Genomic DNA, 20904 nt, shown 5'->3' with positions numbered 1-20904 from the left:
TGATGTAGCTCACAGTCTGGAAAAGCCTACAGCTCATCTTTCAGCGGATTTACATCAGATGGTGTTTCTGATTTAAGTTCCTATTACTGGTTTGCAGTAAAAATACTGTAAGATAAAGACAGACTTTGTTCTCTACTCTCATGATAAAGTGGTACCTGCTTTGGTATCTGTCCAAAGTTGCTGATAAACCCCAGGATAGTGCCCTTAATCAGAGGATCTTTAATGTTGTTGAGGTCCGTCTTGTCTCCATAGAAGTAAGGGTGATAGGTGTTAACTGCCTCCACTGCAGCTGAGCCATGCTGCTTGTGGCCAAAAATGAGGTCTATCCAGCGATGAAGGTGGGCACTGACATAGTCACTTTCCAGTGCCTGGAACCAAAACAAAATGACTGAGTTCACCAGACTGTATCCATTACAAATGCATTACTGCTCTCCAATCCTTGCTGGAGACAAATTTTCTGCTAGTCAGTCATCACACTTTCAGTTTCTCCAGTACCACCATTCTCAGTACATCCTCTTAAAACACTGAGACTAAACTGGACCCCCAAAAGAAACAGAAGGACAGGGTGCCACATGTTTGACTTAACAGATACCAGGAGCAATATCCTCAGAGACAGCAAAGGTAGGTTCCACAAAGCAAAATGAAAACATTCCACAGATCTTGGCACCCACTGTGATTGGATTAATAGGACCAGAATGAACAATTACTACTGGAGAAGACTGGAAGAGGTGCTGCAAGGTAATATATACACCTAAATGTGAGCTCCATAGAAAGCTCAATGCAATCACAGAGGAAAACATGAACTTGGAAGAACCAGACAGCAAGTTCATAAGCAGGGGACATGAGTTCAAGATGAACCTGTGCCCACCACCAGGTTAGCCAATCTTACCCATGAGGCTTCACTAAATACTACTGGTCGTGCCAGCACCTGCCTCACCAAACTTTTGTGTTTTCCCAAACAACCTTGCCCAATGATTCAAGCAGCAGTGTCAAGCATTATTAAAAGCACTTTTCTATCTCTGAATCATTTGACTGAGTAATCCCTGATGTTCAGTGAAAGGTCTTCCAAGCAGACCAGCCCACCCAAAGCACAGCAGAAATAAACAAACTAATGGGATCCAGAACAATGGCTCATTTCACAGAGCAGGCAGTTGCCCAGTGCAGCTGGTGTAAATGACCATGCCCACAGCTATAATGATCACAGGGCAGCTCACAGAGCAAGCACAGTGTACAATCTGTCCCTGAACAGACTCAGAACTCATTAATAAAAGCAGTTAGTCCATGAATTACAAACTGTAAATTTTGACTGGCACTCCTGCCAAAGCAAAACAGAGCAACTAACAGAGCTGTAACTGTGCAGCCTCTCAGAATTTCACTGAGCACTACGGCAAGCCCAGCCAGGGAGAGAGAACTTGTGGTTTAGGGAGGAAGTAACTAAATTTATTCAGTGGACCTAAATTAATATTAGCAGATTCCTAACATATTAAGCATGAAACAGGAAGATTTTCAGAGTTTTATGTCAAGAGCAATTATTTGCTGTTATATTGCTGAAAGCAATAGTCAAACCTCAGAACAGTGTCAGCCTCCATGTTTTATGCACCAAACTCATTGTGAAGCCTCCTAAAAATGGCCACAATGCCAGTAATTAGTACCTCCAGCCTTGTGGATATCATCAGAGAAGACAGAAACCCTCATGTTTCAGAATTCAAGATCTCTGACTCTTCACTTCAGGGTTAGACAAAGTCTTCCAGACAGGTTAATTAAGATTTCTTGCACTCCCCTGTGTAGTACCTAGTATCAGCTGTGGTTGAAGAGACAATATTGCACTGACTGTACAGGAAATCTGATCAGGTCTGGCAAATTATTAAGAACATAAGTCTATAAACATGATTTTTCATTTGCTAAGTTGTTCCTATTTGAGATTCAAATTAATTTATCAGCTGTGCCAATGTTATTAAGTAGTACAGCCTAGTGGAAGCAGTTCTGTAAACAAATGGTAGAGAGCACCCAGTATCCACATTAAATGCACTCTGGGGGTTTTACTTCCAGCTAAATCCAGATTGTTCCTGCAGGCTGAATGCTACCAGCATCTGGAGCACACAACTGGAGTGCAGCTCTTCTTTCATTTCATCCAAAACAAATCTAGTTCACACAATCTGAGTTCATTCTACAGTGACACCAAACCCATGCTATGCAGTCATGACTGTAGTTTGATTTCCAAACTGCACCATTACTCTAAAGCACAAGGCAAAAGCAATTTCTCCATTGTATCCAAGTGACCTTGGAGTGTTCACCACTACACAAGCAGTAAGGAGCTCAGTAGTTTACACTTCAAACAACACAACAGAAGAGACAGGATGTCTCCCTATGTTTTTCTTTAAAAACATCAGTGTGAAATTGCAGCATCTTTCAGTCATACATGGCTTTTTTTCTGCAGTATAGCTGGTAGGGAAGGACAGTGTTGCCCTTCCCTTATTTGGAGAACTGGAGAAGAGAGATTGAGCACCTTGGAAGGACCACAAAACAGAGCAGCAACAGGAACCAGACAGCCCCAAAACCTCCATGCCTTCCATGGAGCCACTGAGGAATATGAGGGAGCTGTTGTATATTTGACCTCAATGGCCAAAGCCAAATTGCAATAGTAAGGAGATAGGGCATTCATTCACTGGACTCAATTCCTCCTTTTAGCAAGGACTGCACTTCCAGCAGCACGTCTGCAGTGCACACAAAACTTAGATGAGGATCTCCTTCCTCCTGGCAACTGTGGTTATGGGCACTGACAAAAGCTCAGATCTCTCTTCCCTTCTATCATCTTTCAGTGTGAACCAAGCTCTGAGCCCCTAAGTCACTCTCTACACAGCTTCAGAGATGTCTGAGTAATACCTATTGCTGTGTATGAACAGGAAATGAACCATTCTGAACGTGGCTTTTAATCTCCATTGCAGTTCTTTGGCAAAAAAACTCTGGTAGATAACTGCATTTTCAAAATGATTGAAGACAAAATTTTAGTAGGTTATCCATAACAAGAGTTATCAATTTCAAAATAGATAAAGCAGCAAAAGAGAAATTTAACTTCCTTTAAATATTTTTTAGCATTATTCTTCTGATACAGATTTAAAGTGAAGTGTTCTGGTCATAAATTCAAAACAGAAACTAAACAGAGCCTCTTAACCTCTTAAATGAAAAGATGAAATATTTCACTGTATAATCAACAGTCACATTATATAAGCAACAGCCATAAAAGAAAAAAAGAAAAAAATCAACAAAAAACAGAGGCAGGATTACTGCATGCAAAAATGTAGGCAAGTGCAGGCTCAGATCATATCCATGTCCACTCACTGGAGTAACCTGAGCATGTGTGAATGAAACCAGAGTTGAGCTGGCTCTCTCTCATACTCAGTCATTCACAAGCCAAAGAGATTGTGGCACCAGGAACCTTCCAGTACCTAAGGGGAGGCCTACAAGAAAGCCAGAGAGGAACTTTTTACAAGGGAATGTAGTGACAGGAAAAAGGAGAATGGCTTTAAACAGAGAGGGTAGATTTACATTAGATGTTAGGAAGGGATTGCCCACTGTGAGGGTGCTTAGAATTTAGAACAGGTTGCCCAGAGAAAGTTGGGGATGCCCCATTCCTGAAAATATTCAAGGTCAGGTTGGATGGGGCTTTGAGCAACCTCGTCTAGTGAAAGGAGTCCTTGCCAATGGCAGAGGGGTTGGAACTAGGGGATCTTTAAGATCCCCTCCAACCCAAACCATTTTATGATTCTCTGAAATTAATGGTAACTTAGTGGGAGCATTGTGGTTCCTGTTAATATTTCAGAGAATAATAAAGAAAAGTATTTACAAAATAAGAGTATGACCCTCATTTGTTGAAAAGAAGTAGTAGTCAGGGTAGTAAGGAGGTCAGAGGATTTAAGCCAGCATTTGGAGAGGTCCACGGAGGAAAGGCTTTTTTGGAGATACCAAAATAGAAAAGATGGTTGTATCCACAGGTTTGGATATAATAACATACAAAGTGATTATTGAGAGAAAAAGTTGAAATCCCAAGGGCAGGACCTGCAGAGCAGAGGTGAGAAGAACCCATGAGGCAAAAACTGAAGCACTGTGACAAACCAGAACAATGTAATGCCTTGAAAGTCATGGGCTGTTTGTTTAGCCCCACCAATGGTAACACAAATTCATCACAGCTGTACACAGCCCAGTCTGTGTGCACTCACACATGCAGCTCACCCTAAGAAATCTGATGGGGTAATGCAGGAGCACTAGAGAGACTTACACCAAGATATTATGCTGCAAAGTCTGAGTTCAATGCCACAATCTTCATACAGAATTGCACTTGCATTCACTTTTATGTAGCAGATGACATCACATGGAAGACTTTCTAACTATTAATAGATAGCACTAATTGCAGTAAGTCTCAGGACCTTGGAGCTATTTGCTTTCAAATTGCCAAGGCTGACTCCATTAAGGGCAGAGAATTTCATTAGGTTTCCCCCATCCCAACCCCCAAAAATAAAAAAGAACCTTTAGTTCTGGCGTGACTCAGAGATGGAAATAAATAATTTAAATAAACGCACAGATTGTTAGCAACAACACGGAACTGTATGCATTTAAATTCCTGTGCATTACATTATGTTCTCTCACACTTGTGGGCTGAGATATGTTCATGCCACAAACCTACACGTAATCCCCATCTGGCCTGGAAAGTTTGCCTTGATTGAAGGTGAATTGTTAGGCAGAGAAACAGTCATGCAAAGTTCAGAACCAACACAAACATCAGAAAGGCAGATGCATTTGGATCCAACATTTTCATTTTGACTCTGGCCTTCAAAGCTTTATTTTCAGTGGGATCCAGACAGCATTTTATCACATATCTTTATATTCACTGACCTGTCTGTGCAGAAAAATGAATTTATGGGGGTCCCCATCTGCCCAAGGAGGAAGCTGCACATCTCCCAGCACTGTTCCATCCTGCATGCAGCCTGCAGGAATTACAAAGGGAGAATCCAAAACAAAAATCAGACATGTTGAAAATAGGAACAACTTTACTAAAACACTAAAGTCAAAGGAAATTGTGGTGATTTTCCCACATGCAGTTTCAGGTTCATCAAATTTAGTGCCATAGAATACTGAAGAACCAGTGTTCTGGGATTTCTGATGCAGTGATAAAGCAGTGAGAAGATATTCTAGCAATTGTCACTAACACAGTAAAAATATGCATGTCCTCAGCACAAGCCATTTTAGTACAGAATGCAAAGGCAGACAAGACAAATGTGTTTGCACAACTTTCTTTTTATACATAATCCTGCAGGCCTGACTGCCAAATATTCTGACCAAAGCAGCCACTGAGAGGGATTTTGTTCTCAAGTCCTTTGCAACCTGATCCCTTTCAGAAGGTGAGCATATGTTCTTAATTCAGAGCACAGTGTTGTGCAACTGGATGAATTCAAATCTAAATTGAGGTTCAGCTCTGGGACCACAGGTTTCCATACAATTTAGCAGTGAACAGACTCAGGTTCTTGGCTTGGCCTATTTTAAAATCTTGCTGCATATTTGCTCTCTACTGGCAAGATTCTGGTGCCCTTTGGGTCCCTGCACTCAATTCAGTCTCTGTATCTTGATTTCAGCCAGGCTTTGTTTCTTGGCCTCCTCTCAGGAAGAAGATACCCTAATTGTTTCTTGTCTTACAACAAACTTTTAACAGATTTTTTCCCCTTATTCTTATATATAAATATAGAACTATAAAGATTACTACCTTTTAGCATGCCTCATTTCACTGATACCTTAAATCCAATTTTAGCTAGACTTGAATGGGTTAACTTGCCTTTGCTGTCACAAATTCAGGATGATTCTTCAGGTATTTTTCCTCTGCCTTAATTGTTAACCAATTAAAGAATTTTTTTTTCTATTAAAGAAAGCAGCTTTGCATTGCAAATGGTGTGAACATCCTGTAAAATGAAGTGAGTCAGAACTGCCATGCCTATTTCTGACTAGTGTTTTTTCTAGATTCTCTCTGAACCTTCATCAGGGATGCAGGAAGGTCTAGTGACAGTGTACATTCAAAGGGGGTTGTGATGCTGCTTGAGGACAGGGAAAATGTATGAAGTTCATGTGAGTTGTGCAGAACCTCTGAAGATGAGAATGAGGACATTTGGAAACTAATCACCTTGTGATCTCATGCAGAGTGAAAAAACAAAAACAAAACCACCTTTCACCAACACCATTTAGCAATTGACACATCTCCAAAAGAAGAATACATTTTCAGTAGTTACACAAATATGATAACATGGCCAAACTTTCAAAAGCAGTCAACTAGACTGGTTATATAAAACTCAACTTTTGTGTGACAAAACATGCAATTCTTTTGCCCAGAAATTAATAGGAACTACTTGCTGTTTTTCCTGGGCTGGAAACTTGGTTCTTCTGATATAATTTAGTTTCTGAAGCTTGCATTCTTGTAGTGTTATTTGAATAAAAATTGATCTCATGGTTAGAAAGACTCATCCACATAGTCCAGAGACCAACTCTCAACATATCATCTGGATCTCTCCTTTTGGTAGGATGCTGGAGGAACACTAATGTCCCTTCTAGAACTTACCAAATTCAAAGTGATTTGCATTGGTTAGGAACTCAGGCAAGTAAAAGAACTCAGGGGTGAGCTCCCTGACGTCACTCATGTTGTCCCTTGATGCTGATTCCCACGTGCTCTTGACACTGTGAAACATCCGGTCTGCAACATCAAAACTCCCACCCTGTGAAATGGAGACAGACCAGAGGACTTCAGTGTGAGTATTCTGCTACATTAAAGCATCTTAGCCAGTTTTGCAATGCCCCTTTTCACATGAGTGATAAGGGGATGTCTCAAGATCTGTCCCAGCTCCATACACTGTCATCTTGCCAGGAGCTCTCTTAGTCCTGATTTGTAGATATGTGTGTTGAGAGGCCATAAAGCCTGGAGTCTCAGCACAGCCTGCAACAGCAGAGGCAAGCAGGAGCCAAGATGGACAGCTTGAGAATATCCCCATGCCCATTTTTAATGCTTCTGAAAGCAATTAATTTATTTCATCCCAGAGTGGTTTGCAAGCAATAGACCACTTCGCTTGTGACCCAAACAGTTGTGAACAATCTCATGTGCAATTCTCCTGTGAAAAAACCCTTGGAGAAGAAGAGGTGACCACTGAAGTAACATTAATTAGATCCAGGAAAACAGGAAAGGCCCAGTGTGGAGAGACTGGTCATTCAGTATGGGAAGGAAGGACAGCATAAAGAGGGGAGAAAAAAAGAATTTCTGGGCCCTGAGCTGAACTGGTAAGCAATGAAAGAGATCACATCTTGAGAATATTCAAATAAGTCTGGATTAATGAGAGTCAAACACTAGACAAAAGTGGCCTTAGTATCCCAGGACATCATTCTGAAATAAGGCCTCTGGTGAAATGAAAATAAAAGTCACTTACTGAATGAAGAACTTATGCCTTCTAATGAAACCATTTTTCCTACTGAATTTCCTAATGGGATTTCAGATACTGTATGCATTTGTGAAAATTGAGGTTTACCTTTACGTATGGAACCCTACATGAAGTATGGAAGAATTTAATGTAACATAAAATTTCTACAATAATGGAAATAACCAAATAAAAATCAGTTTTTGGAGATCACCTGAATGAGTTTGTCAGAAACACCAAGATATTTTAGAGGAAAGCTGACTTTTTAACTGTACCAAACTGACAGAACTGAATTATTTCTCAGGTGCTGTTCAGGTGCTGACAGCAGAGCTCCCAGGCTAATACAGATATTTCTCATTGGGGTTAATTAATTTGGATCACATGTCATGGGACATAACTCTACAGCCCGTTGCCAGGCTCAAGAGGGATTGTCAGAGATAGAATGAATACTTTTAACTAGGTCTGCAGTGCAGTGAACGTGTGTGAATGATTGCTCACCCTCAACCATTCAATCCTCAAAGCTGCTTCCCTAGGCAAAAAGAATAAACCACTGGGATTGTACAATGAAGACACTAAAACAGAGATGAGGTGCAAGAGCCCATCTGTTTAAGATAGGAGATACAGTCAGGTTCTGTCTATGGCTGCCCTCTTGGGAAAACAAAACCTTCAGTTAGTTCATTCCCTGCCTGTAGACCATTGCATGTGCCAGATGAGGAGGATGCTGTTCTTCTGCACAGTAACAATCAGCTGAAGCTTTGCAATCTCTTTTATAGGCAAACAACATTTAAGTGTCCTTGCTGAGGATGGGATCCCACTCCCACAGATAGATGAACCCCAGCAGCAGTCCCCACATGGGTTTCTGGTGCCGAGAACCACTGCCCTTCTGGCTCCCCCTGAGTATTTGCACACTTAGGCTGCAGCTCCTTTAGATCTGCCCTGCTCAGTCTGGCAACTGCAAGTCAAGAAGTAATTTTTGCCAAATATTTTTTTGGGAGAAAATACTTTCATGGATAAGTTATCAGAAGACAATAGTCAATAAACCCCAAGTGCTGAAGCTCCATTCCTTGCTTGTCTTTTGAGATAGACTCACACCAAATCTTAACATATATTCCAGATGGAAAGATCTCACCCCTCATTCCCCTAAGGTGAATTCTGACCAGGCTTCTGGTCCAGCCTCATCTCTAAATGACAGCACAGTTCTGCTTTAGCTCCTTGTCCTTCTTCCTTATACCAGTGACAATTGTGAAGCCTTCCCACACCCATTCAAGGGACAGAGTGAAAAAGTGGCTAATCACATGAGCAAGCCTATCTGGAGTTAATCTGACGCACAAGGTCATCTTGCTCTTGATCATTATTAGGCAGGGACCCTTGGAGTCAAATTCAAATTGAAATTAAAACAGAGTAGAAGGAGGACTATAAATAAATCAACAGCTAACAAGTATCTCATTGAAGCATATTAAAGGGCTTTGTATATTTAATCTGCACACAGTGTGCTGTGTCTGGTGGTGATTGATGCTTTTTCATCTTTTTTTGCAGCTTTTATGAGAGCTGGTGGTAATCTCCTGAGAAACAATATGATTTGTAATAAAAAGATTACCTGTATTAAATAAAAATAATATATACATAGGAAATGCTGTTAGTGCGACAAATCTGGTTAAAGATATTACCACCACGAAAAAATATGATTTTTTCCCTGGCTGTCTAATTCATTTTAGGGAAAAGTAATATCTTTAAAACTTAAGCCTGTATTATTTATAAAGGAAGCAATAACTGATTTTCCCATTTCCTATATTAATAAATTTATTTGCATATATTTATATCAGAATTAATGAGTTTTCTCTCTCTATGAATGCAAAAACTGCACTGAAAGGGAAAAAGAGAATCAAGAATTACTTTATGCTTTTAGATTGCAAGACAACGAACTCTTATGACTTTTCTACAGCTAGACACAGTAAGTCTGTTTTCTTTCCTTTCAGTAGAGGCCTTACTGTCATCAAAAATACTGGAAAAATATGCTTTTTAAAGCTACAGTCCAGCAGGATATATGCAAAACAAGCTGGCAAAATGGTCTCTAGGGAGAAGCCAGGACTTCACGAATTTGTAACACTAAGCTTCCATCACCTTGGTGGTGATCGAGACCCAAAGAACCTCAGTGTTTCTAAGAGTTGCTTACAAAGGTGCAAAGACTTACAAGATGCCCAGAGATGCTAAGAAGTTGTTCCCTGCTGGTAGTGACTGCTTGAGGGTCAGTAACACCATGGAAGAGTAAAGACCCTGCTCTCTAGAAGTACTTTTGAGAGGGAAATGTCAGGAAAAGTCAACCTGACAGCTGAAATGCAAGAGTGGGATAAGAATAAAAAGGAATAAAAGAGCTGAGTTGATCAAAAGCAAATCTCAATATTGAGGGTAGGTCCTAGAATGCCTTTCCAATAAAGGGACTAAACATGGAAACCTTATTGATCTTTTGTGGTGCTGAGACCAATTCTTGAATAGAATCCCAGGAGGTACCAACCAATAACTGTTTGATAAACCAGTTTTTCCTTCATTCCAGTACAATATGCACAGCTCATACAAACTTTAATCCAGAGTCAGATTTCAATACACTTAAAAAAAAGTGAAATAAGGTTTCTCCTGTACAGGCCAACTACTGAAGGCAATGCTTCCTCACTTCAATGCTTCTGTGGTCAGCTGCAAATCAACTGTTTGACTTGAGAGACAAAATGTTATGCCAACATCAATTTTTCACAGAGAGTGCACCCAAGCTGTTGCATGTCCTTGTCATGTATTCAGACTGTCCATTTGCAGATAGAAATGTAGCTTTTTCACATCTTGAGATGCTGAAAAGCTTTCAGAGCTCCCAAAGGCAGCAGCAGCCTTCCAAGAGCTTAAGTGTGGGAGTTCTCTTTTTGCAACCAGACGTTGATTTGATCATACAGTTCTCTGATCTGCTGTTTGCCTGAAAGCATCTCACAGTTAGCAATTCCTAAGCTACCACAGGACCAGTCACCTGGGGGACATGACAACACTGAGCTCAGCTGAACACACACCAACATAAAAGCAAAAGAATAAGAACAGAAAGAGTTCAACAGTTTCTTTCAGCGGGTCCACACCCAGAACATTTTTTTGCGTGTTTGAGATCTCAGTAGCCTTTGAAGGTAATTATGCTCACAAAACTGCTGGTTACCTGCTGCTCACACAAACACAGCCACAAAGCACTCACTCAGACTGTGAACTCATTATGCATGAAAAGTGTGCCAGGGAGATCCAACAGCCTTTGTTGTTTACAACAAGAAATTACTGCTCCACAGTCATTCATGACTGCAGCTAACATATGGCTCACAGAGTGTGATGGCAACCATTGCCTCAGGTGGTTCCCTAACCCATCAGCTACTGCTGGTAACAGCCAATATCATAGGGCTTATTACTTAATTAACACAGCACTTTATTTGTATTACTTCACTGGAAAAAAACCCAAACCACAACAGCAAAGCACGTGGAAAGCTGCAGGAGACATGGCCATCCTGCACTATGCATACAGCACTCTCCAAGTGTGAAATACTCTGGCCAAGCTATCTTCCTGTATTTCTCCGCAAGGCTAGGTAGATTTCAGCAAGATACTCTTTAAAAAATACACCTTGGAGGACTGGTCCTCCTGATAGACTGCATTACAGCACAACACATTACAGAAAAGAGGGTAACAACTCTCTGCTACAGCCCAAGTGTTTTGCTTGAGCATTACCAACTGCTTGCTGAATAGGGCAATGGGGAAATTTGGTGCCCTATATGCTGGGCAGATGGGAAAGGTACACAACATTCAATTTCCATAAATTCAATTCCGTGGTGAAAGCCAGCTTGACACTGTATAAACAGTAACAAGTTCAGAACAAGATTACACAAAATATTCTGTCTGGAGCATTGGATGTAATCTCATCCCACTTCAGGAAGTTGATCCCACGATCCCTATCATTTCACAGCTACCAGAACTTCTATGTCCTCACCTGGCTCAGGATTGCTCTTTATGCCACCACAGCAAGCTCCTAGTATTTGCCAGTAGCTGCATGGCTGTACTTGGGCTTAGAAGGTGTCATCTTGTAGAATATCATACCCAGTCTCATCTGCCCCAAAGCCAGAAGCTTATGGTCAGACAGGCAATAAAATATTATCTATTTGTTCACATGCCTCAGCTGTCACAAAGCTAAATAATCCTTCTCCCTCATATCAACCATGGCATCCTTAAGCTCTTTTCACTGAATTCAACTTTCCTGGCATACATGTGGCCCCAAGTAAGCCCTGAGTCCACATATAGAGTACATCAAATGTCAGAAGAACTAATCCCCCTTCATTACATAGCCACAGTAACTCACTACATGCCTCATAACAAGGAGTAGGAGGGAAGTTATCTTGCCCCCTTACCTGCAGAGAACAGAAGGTCTGGGTGAACGGCTCCATTCGGACCAGGTAAGATGCCACTATAATTGCTGATGAGTAGTGAGTACAGTAATGGCACTGAGCTGACAAGTCACCTGGAAATTGCACACAAATCAGATTTCAGTAAAAAACCCCCACCATTTCAAGCCCATAGTATCCAGTTACCACAACTAAACAGGGAACAGGGATTTTAAGCAGATGTGTTCAAAGACCTGTGAGCTCCAGCACCCCTTGCACTGAATACATGCATTGTATGTGCAGTTAGTACTGAACTATGTTCTTTTTTTGCCTCCCACATTTCATTTGTTGAAGAATAAGGCCTTTAACTTTCAAGATCATCCCTTTCTCTAGTAATGCCAAAAAAGTTCTCAATCTTCAGAGGTCAACAGCCTCAACATTCTGTTTCCTTTTCTTAAGGTAGCTGTTAATCTGCATGCAGAAGCCTTCTACATGTAGCTTAGCTAACAAATAAGACCAATGTGTGCAGCTTTGCTAACAGCACAGCTTTTCCAGGGAACATTGCTTTCTGCTGTAGCTTTTTTTCCTGTCCAAGGGAAGAGAACTGAATGCAGCAGTACAAGGCACATAGGGAAGTACTTGCATTTCTTCCAAAGAGACATTTCTCTCTGAATTGTCAGTCAGTTTGTGTACAGCAGTGAGAGAGGCTCTCCCTTGGAATGGTGTTTCCCTTAGCCACAGATCTGCAAAGTTTTTGAGTGTTCTGAGGGGACTCAAGCCTCTGTTGTCTATTAGCCTCCTAAAACACTCACCCTCACTTTTTTCCACTTCATTGAAGCGCTGGATGAACTTTTTTTTCCTCTCCACAGTCTGTGCTCCCATGGGCTTTGACAGGTCTCGAAATGTATGAGGATCAGTGAGGTTTAGAGTCTGAAAAGAAACCAAGCAGAGATGCAGACTTTAAGATCTTAGACATCATTAACTATCCCAGCGGCACTGGGAGTGGCAAGGCTGTATTGGAAGTTTCACTCATACAAGAAGGTTACAGGTTTACCCTCCTCTGGAACTTCACAAACAAAGGACCTGGCAGGTTGCAAATTGCCTTCAAGGCTTTTCTGTCCAAAACTCCTCTGTGTTCACAGAAACCTGTCCATGCCTATCTGCTGAGCTGATGCAGCATGTCCTTAACTAGGTCTGTATTAAAGAGATGTTCATCCACAGAACATGATCCTCAGTCTGCTGACTTGAAAATATAGTTAATCTTACGGAATCAGTACAGTTCAAATTAATTACTTCAAATTTTAAACCCTTGGTCTAGACCTCTCTGTTTCAATGGCATCATTCACCAATCCTTAGTGCAGTTTCTACCATAGAAAGTATGGAATTCTGCAGCCAGCACTGACCTCAGAGTGGTAGTCAGCAAGGACCCATGGAAACACAGGATACTGCATGTAATCATTGTAGCTGCGGCCAGCCAGAGTGTTCAGGTACATCAGGTAATCAAAGTTGCTGATCTCCCTCTTCTGTAGGGAAAGGAAACAAGCATTAAAATCTCCAGACTCTGCCCCTTAAAAACCAGGCAAAGGCACCCTGAGAGGCCTGTGGCTCCCCAGTCCACCAGGACAAGAACTATGTAAATAGTGAAATCAATCATCCTTTGCCAATCAGATCAACACAATCCCTCTCATACCTCAATCCATTCCACAGAACCTGTCTTCATTCCGCCTCTTCTTTAGACAGGCCATTTGCATTTGTCTATAATCACACAGAGCTTTTATGCTGTATTTGCATAAGGGAGCACTTTTTCTTGGTTTAAAAGTGAGCCAAATGTATGCAGACTGGATATTGGAAAACCCTGGCCAACTGCCTATACAGAGAAGGCTGCACAAAGTGCTACATATAAGCAAGAATGTATGGATTTCTTCATTTGCCTTGAGTCACCAAGATCACGGCTACAGAAAAGCAAACATGTCTCCCAGCTCAGCAAAACATCTGTGCATTGATTTAGCTGTGTAGATGATCTGTGAACAGGCATTCAACTAGGTGGCTCTCTTTGGTCTCAATTTAAAAATGTGCATAAAATCACACTTAATCTGCCAGACAGTAGTACCATATGTTTCATAGCAGGAGTAGCAAAAACTCTGCAATAACCAGATGTAAATACTCTGCTCCTCCTGCCAACAACCTCACCTCCAGCAGTGAGAGAACAGCTTAGGCCTTGAGGTACATGTGTACACACACACATATCTGTGTGCAGACATATCTGTGTGGTGAAATTCTTTGCTTAATTACATGCAGACAAGATTTAGCTTACCTGCCACTTTTGGAGCATTGTCTTTTCCCCTCCTGAGTGCTTCCTGTATGGAACAAACATTTAATTGAAACAGCCTACTTCAGGACAATAAGAGAAATTCAGTGCATTATCATCTGTGCTCCCTGTGCCCCCTGCTCCCATCACATAGAAATGAGAGAACACCAACACTAGAAGGTTGAAGTTTCATTGCTGACCAAATAATTTCAAAAGCAGAGTGTCGTTGATTAGGTTAGTGCTGTTCTGAGTTAAGCCATACTGCTCAGTCTGTATTCCCAGTCTCATGCCATTGTAGAACTATAGCGTGCTAATGGCAGGTATCATTAAGCCTGTCTGATTCTATTTTGAAGCCTAATTCTCAAAAGCTCATGCTTTTCTGAAGCATTCAGAAAACACTGACCTAATTGAGAACTCAGTTTCCATATTAAAGACTTTTGTTGCACAATCCATTTTGAAACCAACATAGTTCTTAAAGAGTGGATCGCCTTTTTAAAGTAATAAACATGTCTTTTCCACATTTTTGCTCCTCAAAATACAACTTGATATTAAAACTTAAAAAAACCACCACAGATCAACAAAAAGCAGGGAATTCACTTGAAAATAAGAGTCAAAGGTTCTGAGGAAACAAGTTTCATTTCAACTGCATGAACCAGAATGTATGTCAGTATCCGAAGACCATGGACTTACTCTTGTCAACATCTAGAGACCAAACTGAGACAAGTAACAACTGGATTATCCAGTTTAGCCCCAGCTGGGGTAAAGGAGCCCAACTCAGTCACTTAGGCACTGTCCCTGCACAGGGATGAAGGAATTGCAGGAGGAAAAGTGACAAAACTTGTGGGTTAAGAAAGTTTAACAGATAAAGCATAGGACTTGCACGCAAGCAAAACAAAGCAAGGAATTCACTCACTACTTCCCGTTGGCAGGCCAGTATTGAGCCATCTCCATGGCTCCATCACATGTAACCATGACTTATGAAAACAAACATCATCACTAGGAACGTCCCTGCCCCTTACTCCCCCAGGCTTGTGTGCTGAGTGTGACACAGTTTGCTGGGGAACATGCCTTTGGCCACTGGGGATCAGCTGCCCGGGCTGTGTTCTCTCCCAACGTTTCATGCACCCCAAGCCTCCCCATGGTCATGGTGGAACAGTCGGAGAGATAGAAAAGGCCTTGACCCTGTGTAAGCACTGCTCAGCACTAAGACATCCCTGAATTATCAACACTGCTTCCAGCACAAATCCATAGGTGATTTTCTTCAACAATGCAGAAAATTTACTCTATACCAGCCAAAACCAGTACACAGATTGAAGAGACTTTTCATCTGCCAAAATAAACAGGCTGACTGATGTGATAGTGGTGGTAAGAGAGGCTCTTCCCTTCAAGACTAAAACAAATCTTCAAGTGCCAGCTCAGAGTCAGGACATTTCTTTTCATGAAGTGTAAGGAAATCAGTTCAGCCTAGATTATACAACTATTGCAGGAATAACTAACTGCTAGTAGTTTTTTTACTCCTGTGCTCTGTATTGGACCACACTAGAACTCCACAAAGCAAGGCTTAAAGTAGCTTCAAAGATCTAAATAAAACACCAGAATGGTCTATGATCATTACCATTTTATTGAATTGGCAGTAGTAATTTCTTGTCAACCACCTCTCATGCTTATGAATAATTTTACTGCTTATTCAATCATGGACCATTTAATGGTGTACATAAAGGAAAACCACTTTGGTTTACACATTATTTTATTCTTTGCTTAGAGAAAAGTGTGTGTCCGAGAGAAAGATTTTGAATGCATAAACATGAAAGCCAGGATGAATTCTAGCACATGGTCTACAATTCCTAAGCTTTGCTTAAGTCTCCTGCTAAGCATATGAAACCTAATAATGATAGGCTATGTTTCTGGAAACCAGTACACACAAAGGTGTAGAGTTCTTGTCCAGTACAGATAAATATGACCTTCACTCTTTGTCCAAAAAAAGACTAGCATAAACAATTTACACAGTGTAAATCAGAAGAAATTCTATTGAGTAGTTGTGTTGCACCCCCAGTCTGAGCAACCCACGGCTCCAGAATGTGGGAACTGAAAAGTACAAAAGCAGTATCATGAACACTTACCCTTTAAAATAAAGTCTTCTCACACTCTGTGTACATTTCACAGAGCGCTGCCCCAGCAGCCTTTGTAAGGCCTCCAAGACACATTTGGAACTCAGAGAGGGTATCTTAAAGGGATGTAACAGGATCAGGATTCCGGGCATTATTTGAAGTGTGGTTGGATTAGGCTGTGTGTTACAGAGTGATCAAGTTAGGTTCTTCCCTTTCCACAGGGGCATACTTGCTCACTAAAACCATCCAGGCTTATTTTGGATTTCTGATTGACTTAGAGAGCAGGGGAGGGCATTATAAAATGCTTCACACAGGACTAAACTGGGCCGGTCTTGTGTGGATGTTATACAAGGATACATATGTTGACCCACTAGTGAAACACTTGCTGTACTCATCACAAGCCTTAAACAGCTAATAAGACCATACAAGGGTCAAAATAATCTCTCTGCTGACTTTGAGAGCCACTCCATAACTCAAAGAGGTTGACAAGTTCACCATGTCATGAAAATAAGTCAGGCTAAATGTAGTCTCTCCCCTGTAAAATCCATCCTTCTGTGTCTCAGAGGATGCTCCCTGTAATTCCCCATAGATCTGAAATTCTCCATTCTCCTCTGTTGACTCAGGGTCTCGAAAGAAGAATTGCGTTACAGGCAGTTAAAGCCTATTCCAACCTTCTCCTTGATAGTCAATTAGCATTTTTCCAGCCAGCTCATCTCACAGCCCAGCAAAAGCTCAGAGTAGATGAAGGTCGGCTACCCAACTGCAGTAAGTGAATTTAAAAATAAATAAATAATCAAAGGCTGGTTGGTAAAAGAAACTGAAGTGCTTTATAAATATAAATAACTACAGTTCTAGAGGGAGTGAAATTATATAAACTCAAGAGAAGCACCCACAGATCTATCTATATCTTAATTTATAAGGTATTTGTAGGACACCAGCCATGGCAGAATGTAAACACAATGTGTACTAATGATGATCCACCTTGGGTTACTCTATATGTGATTTATTAATCCCTCTTCCATTAACATCAGACTATGATCTCACCCTTGTGATAGTGAGTGTGCCATTTGCTAGAGACAGGTGGACCTCAACCCATTTGGAGACTTATTGCAGATGAGATAATCTCAAAGGTTAAGATTTTGTCCTTACTAAAATTAATGTGAAAATTCCCATAAATTTAATAGATTCTTAGATCTCTACCTTAATTTTCTTTTTTTTTTTTCTTCCATCCCCCAGACTACGGTCTGAAAAACTGTGCCAAAGCTCTCCTAAACCAACTTTTCTTTAAAAATCTTGGCAATTACCAAAGATACTGTAAGGAAAATCTCCTTTTTGGTAAGCCACAATTTAGGTTTAAGTCATACTATTAACAGAGGAAAGAAGACTTTAAAAGAAATACCAGCTTTCCCTTATGAAATAATCTGTCTCAATCTTAGAAGAGTGCTAGGTTAGATTACTTGACTCTAAAGGTACAGCATCTTCCTTGTTTAACTGTATCAGTCCACCTTCTGGTTATGCTTAATCTGTGATAAAGAACTGAGATTAATTCAAAATAAAAAATAAACACCATATTCAAGTAGGGCTCCTTGAAGCAGGGTGTCTTGAAAGGGCTGGAGGGGGGAAGAAAGGAATCTCCCTCATTTATGGAACAATGCTTGCACCATGTGCATCCACAGTGCTTAAACCAAAGGGATAACATTTCCACTGTGGAGATGCTGCACTCAGGCATATTTCAGGTCATGAAGAAACATATCAAGTAAACCCAAAGCTTGAGCTTGATAACCTCAGTCATAGGGACAAATTTCAATAAATTCACATGCTCCAGATGGAAGCCATTACACCAAGTGCACTTTTGAAGGGTCACTGATAGATATGGCAGATAGATGTGACAGACCGATACAGATGAACAGATAAATTGCAGCTCAAGTACTCTCTGCTGCACCAGTGAATGAGCCTTCCCTCCTGTGTCCACATCTTTCCCACCCGGCACGTGGTAAGGATGATACCACAAACATCATGAGTTTTCACACACAGACAAGTATCTCTTACTCTGCTACAGCCAAGTAAAATTAAATAGTCAAGTGACTAAAATGGACAGTTAAGGCAATGTCAGAAGCTGACTAACACCATCTAATGAGCTCCAGATGCTTTTTCTTTTGGCATAATTTTAAATACAACATTTCCAGGCACTGCATGCCATTCAGTTCTTTTCCATCCAGCTCGATCTTGCATTCTGGAACCAACCATTATGCTAATGATCTCCAAGGGTGTAGCACTCCTGTTGCTTGGTAACACAAGTTTCATAAGCTGCAGAAGTTACACTGAATAGCAGGACCCTGGGGCGGGGGGAGCCCTTTAGCCACTCCTCACCGGTATGCTCACACAACCGTGAAGAGCTGCCATTTTCCATCAGGGAAGTCCCATTCGGAATCCACAGCACTGTGCAAAGGAAACTGTCCTGTGTTTCATGCTCATGGCTAAATTTACAGACTGAAAGACTAATTCATTCTTCAAAGAAGAGCAGACAGAGGACAACTACGCAGTATGAGCCCACACTACTGAGAACAACTGAGCAGCTTTTCACATCTGCACCTCACCCTCTGGGCTTTTGGAGCTACTTAGCCGGTAAGATCATATGCAGGGGGCAGCCTGGCAGAACTGCTAAGATGAAACAATGTTTTTTTTGCTTATTCTTGGTGGGCCTTGGTTTGGCAACTGACTTTGCACTGTGTGATAGTACGGCAGCCCTGAAGTCATCTGGAAAATAAGAATATTAAAAAAGGAATCTTTTCTCAGACTATTTACTGATGGTGGAATTTAGTCTAAACCTGCCTGTTTAAGACAGTCAATGAATCAATCTCTTCCACAACAGATCCCATCCAACAATGAGAAATGGTAACAGGCTTGTGAGCAGGGAAGTGGAACACTTTGGCTTCATGCGAAATCATTTACTGCACGAATGCAGGTTTTAAGCTCTGCACACAGGTGTTTCACTATAGATGGCAGTGTCCCCTGTTCCATGGGTGAATTAGCACATGCCACCTCACAGCCTTCCTGCCACGGAGAGGTGCAGGGAATGTGGAGCTCTGCTGGGCTTGCCAAGCCTGCTCTGCAGCATGCAGAATTCCAGGTGGAAATTTCTCACAGAATAGATCAAGATGGGCTCAAGATGGCTCTGGGCAGCTTTGGGTGCAGTGAACTAGGAAGCACCAACTTTGGAAGAAAATAACAGCAGAACCACAGAGAAGGAGGCCCTTGAAGCACCAAGTAGTTCTGCTCCTACATGGGCTGGAAAAGGAAAAGGAGATGTTCAGGGTCCAAATATGCAGTCTTTTAGGATCAGATCTTCTTCTTCTTAGGGCAGGTTTAAGATACAATGGGTCATGACTGACCCCTGTGCAAGTGCTGAAGTGAAGAAAAGGAATAATCCCCAATCCTTCCTTGCCTCAGAGAGACACTGACAGTCTTAGTACTGATGCTCAGGTCTGTTCTGTTCCTGCAGGTTCCAGTAAAACTGAGCACCACGGACAGCATGTTGTCCTTGACACACATTTTCTATTAATTTCTGTATCAGATCAACCTTTAAACTCTGAGCCTGTAAAACACTCCTAAAGCTCTGGGCATTCAAAAGCCCATCCAGGCCAAAGATTCTCACAAGTGTGGATAGAAAGGGAAAGGGTTTTCTAGTCAAGATCCATTTTAGTGAGACCTTATCACAGAAAATACAGCACCCTCCACCAGAGGAAAAGGCTTGCCAACAACTCAGAGGGTGAACCCGGCAGTGGGATGCAGGTTTAGAGAAAACAGGTGGAAAGTCTTATCACCATTTATTAGGTGGTAGGGCAGCACATGTACCTCTCCCTCTGCCATTCCAGGAGATGCACTGTGAGTGCAAGATTGAACAGGCATAATTAACATTTAAGCAAGGAGGACTCCTGTGATTCCTGAATTTTTAATATCAGTGGCTACAGGACTAGGGCCCTCTTACATAGAACCAAAGATAATGAGACATGGCTAAGTAAGCTCCATTATCTCCAGCTGCAGCCCTGTAAAACACTCATAATTAGTTTACAAGCATGCAGAGGCAGGAGAGTTATTCATCCTCTTCAAGTGCTCAAGCACACTAAAATATTTCTGCAGTCTACTAGTACTAATCCCTAATTTTGGAATTGCAAATCGTATTTTTCTAAGTTTGAAATATGGCTCCAACTTTTAACCAGAACTAAATAGCACTTAGAGTGAGCACTCCTCAGGGACTTGATCAGTGCATCTGAGAGGTTCACAGATGGATGTAAAAAGAATCTGGCTAAAGTAGGCTGTGGGAAGAAACTCTTTGGAGTCTGCCCTTTATGCAGTGCATCATACAAAGAGATCTGTCTTGAGAAAAATCACACTGATCTGTTTGTTTGGACTTCTTTAAGGCCCGGGTTCAGAGTTTGTAACAGCTTAGAAAGGGTTATTGACAGAGAAATACTCAAACGCAGCAGACTGAACTGCAGCGTTCGTTCTGCCGGGGCTGCAGCGCTCAGCCTTGTACGCCAGGCTCCCTCTAGTGCTGCCGGGCACGCACAGCGCAGGGGGACCCCGGCACCGCCACCCGGGTACCAGAGCCGGGACACAACTGCATGATTCTTTGCCTAGATGGTATTTTGTAAAATAG

General features: G+C 41.5%; 1 protein-coding gene across 1 annotated transcript in view; it reads right to left on the bottom strand.

Annotated features, from left to right (window-relative positions):
• WDFY4 (WDFY family member 4) overlaps window positions 1–20904 on the bottom strand; it is a 117723-nt gene that overhangs the window by 15247 nt on the left and 81572 nt on the right. Inside the window, exons 48-54 of the mRNA XM_018910821.3 lie at window positions 14143–14185; window positions 13232–13351; window positions 12641–12758; window positions 11856–11965; window positions 6599–6752; window positions 4891–4982; window positions 156–368 (exon numbers count right to left, since the gene is read on the bottom strand). Coding sequence (XP_018766366.3) covers window positions 156–368; window positions 4891–4982; window positions 6599–6752; window positions 11856–11965; window positions 12641–12758; window positions 13232–13351; window positions 14143–14185 — 850 coding nt within the window. The remainder of the gene's footprint in view (window positions 1–155; window positions 369–4890; window positions 4983–6598; window positions 6753–11855; window positions 11966–12640; window positions 12759–13231; window positions 13352–14142; window positions 14186–20904) is intronic.

This window comes from Serinus canaria, chromosome 6 (genome assembly GCF_022539315.1).
Source record: "Serinus canaria isolate serCan28SL12 chromosome 6, serCan2020, whole genome shotgun sequence".
Lineage (NCBI taxonomy): Eukaryota > Metazoa > Chordata > Aves > Passeriformes > Fringillidae > Serinus > Serinus canaria.
Note: the sequence above shows the minus strand (reverse complement) of the source record. Positions and strands in the feature narration are given on the sequence as shown.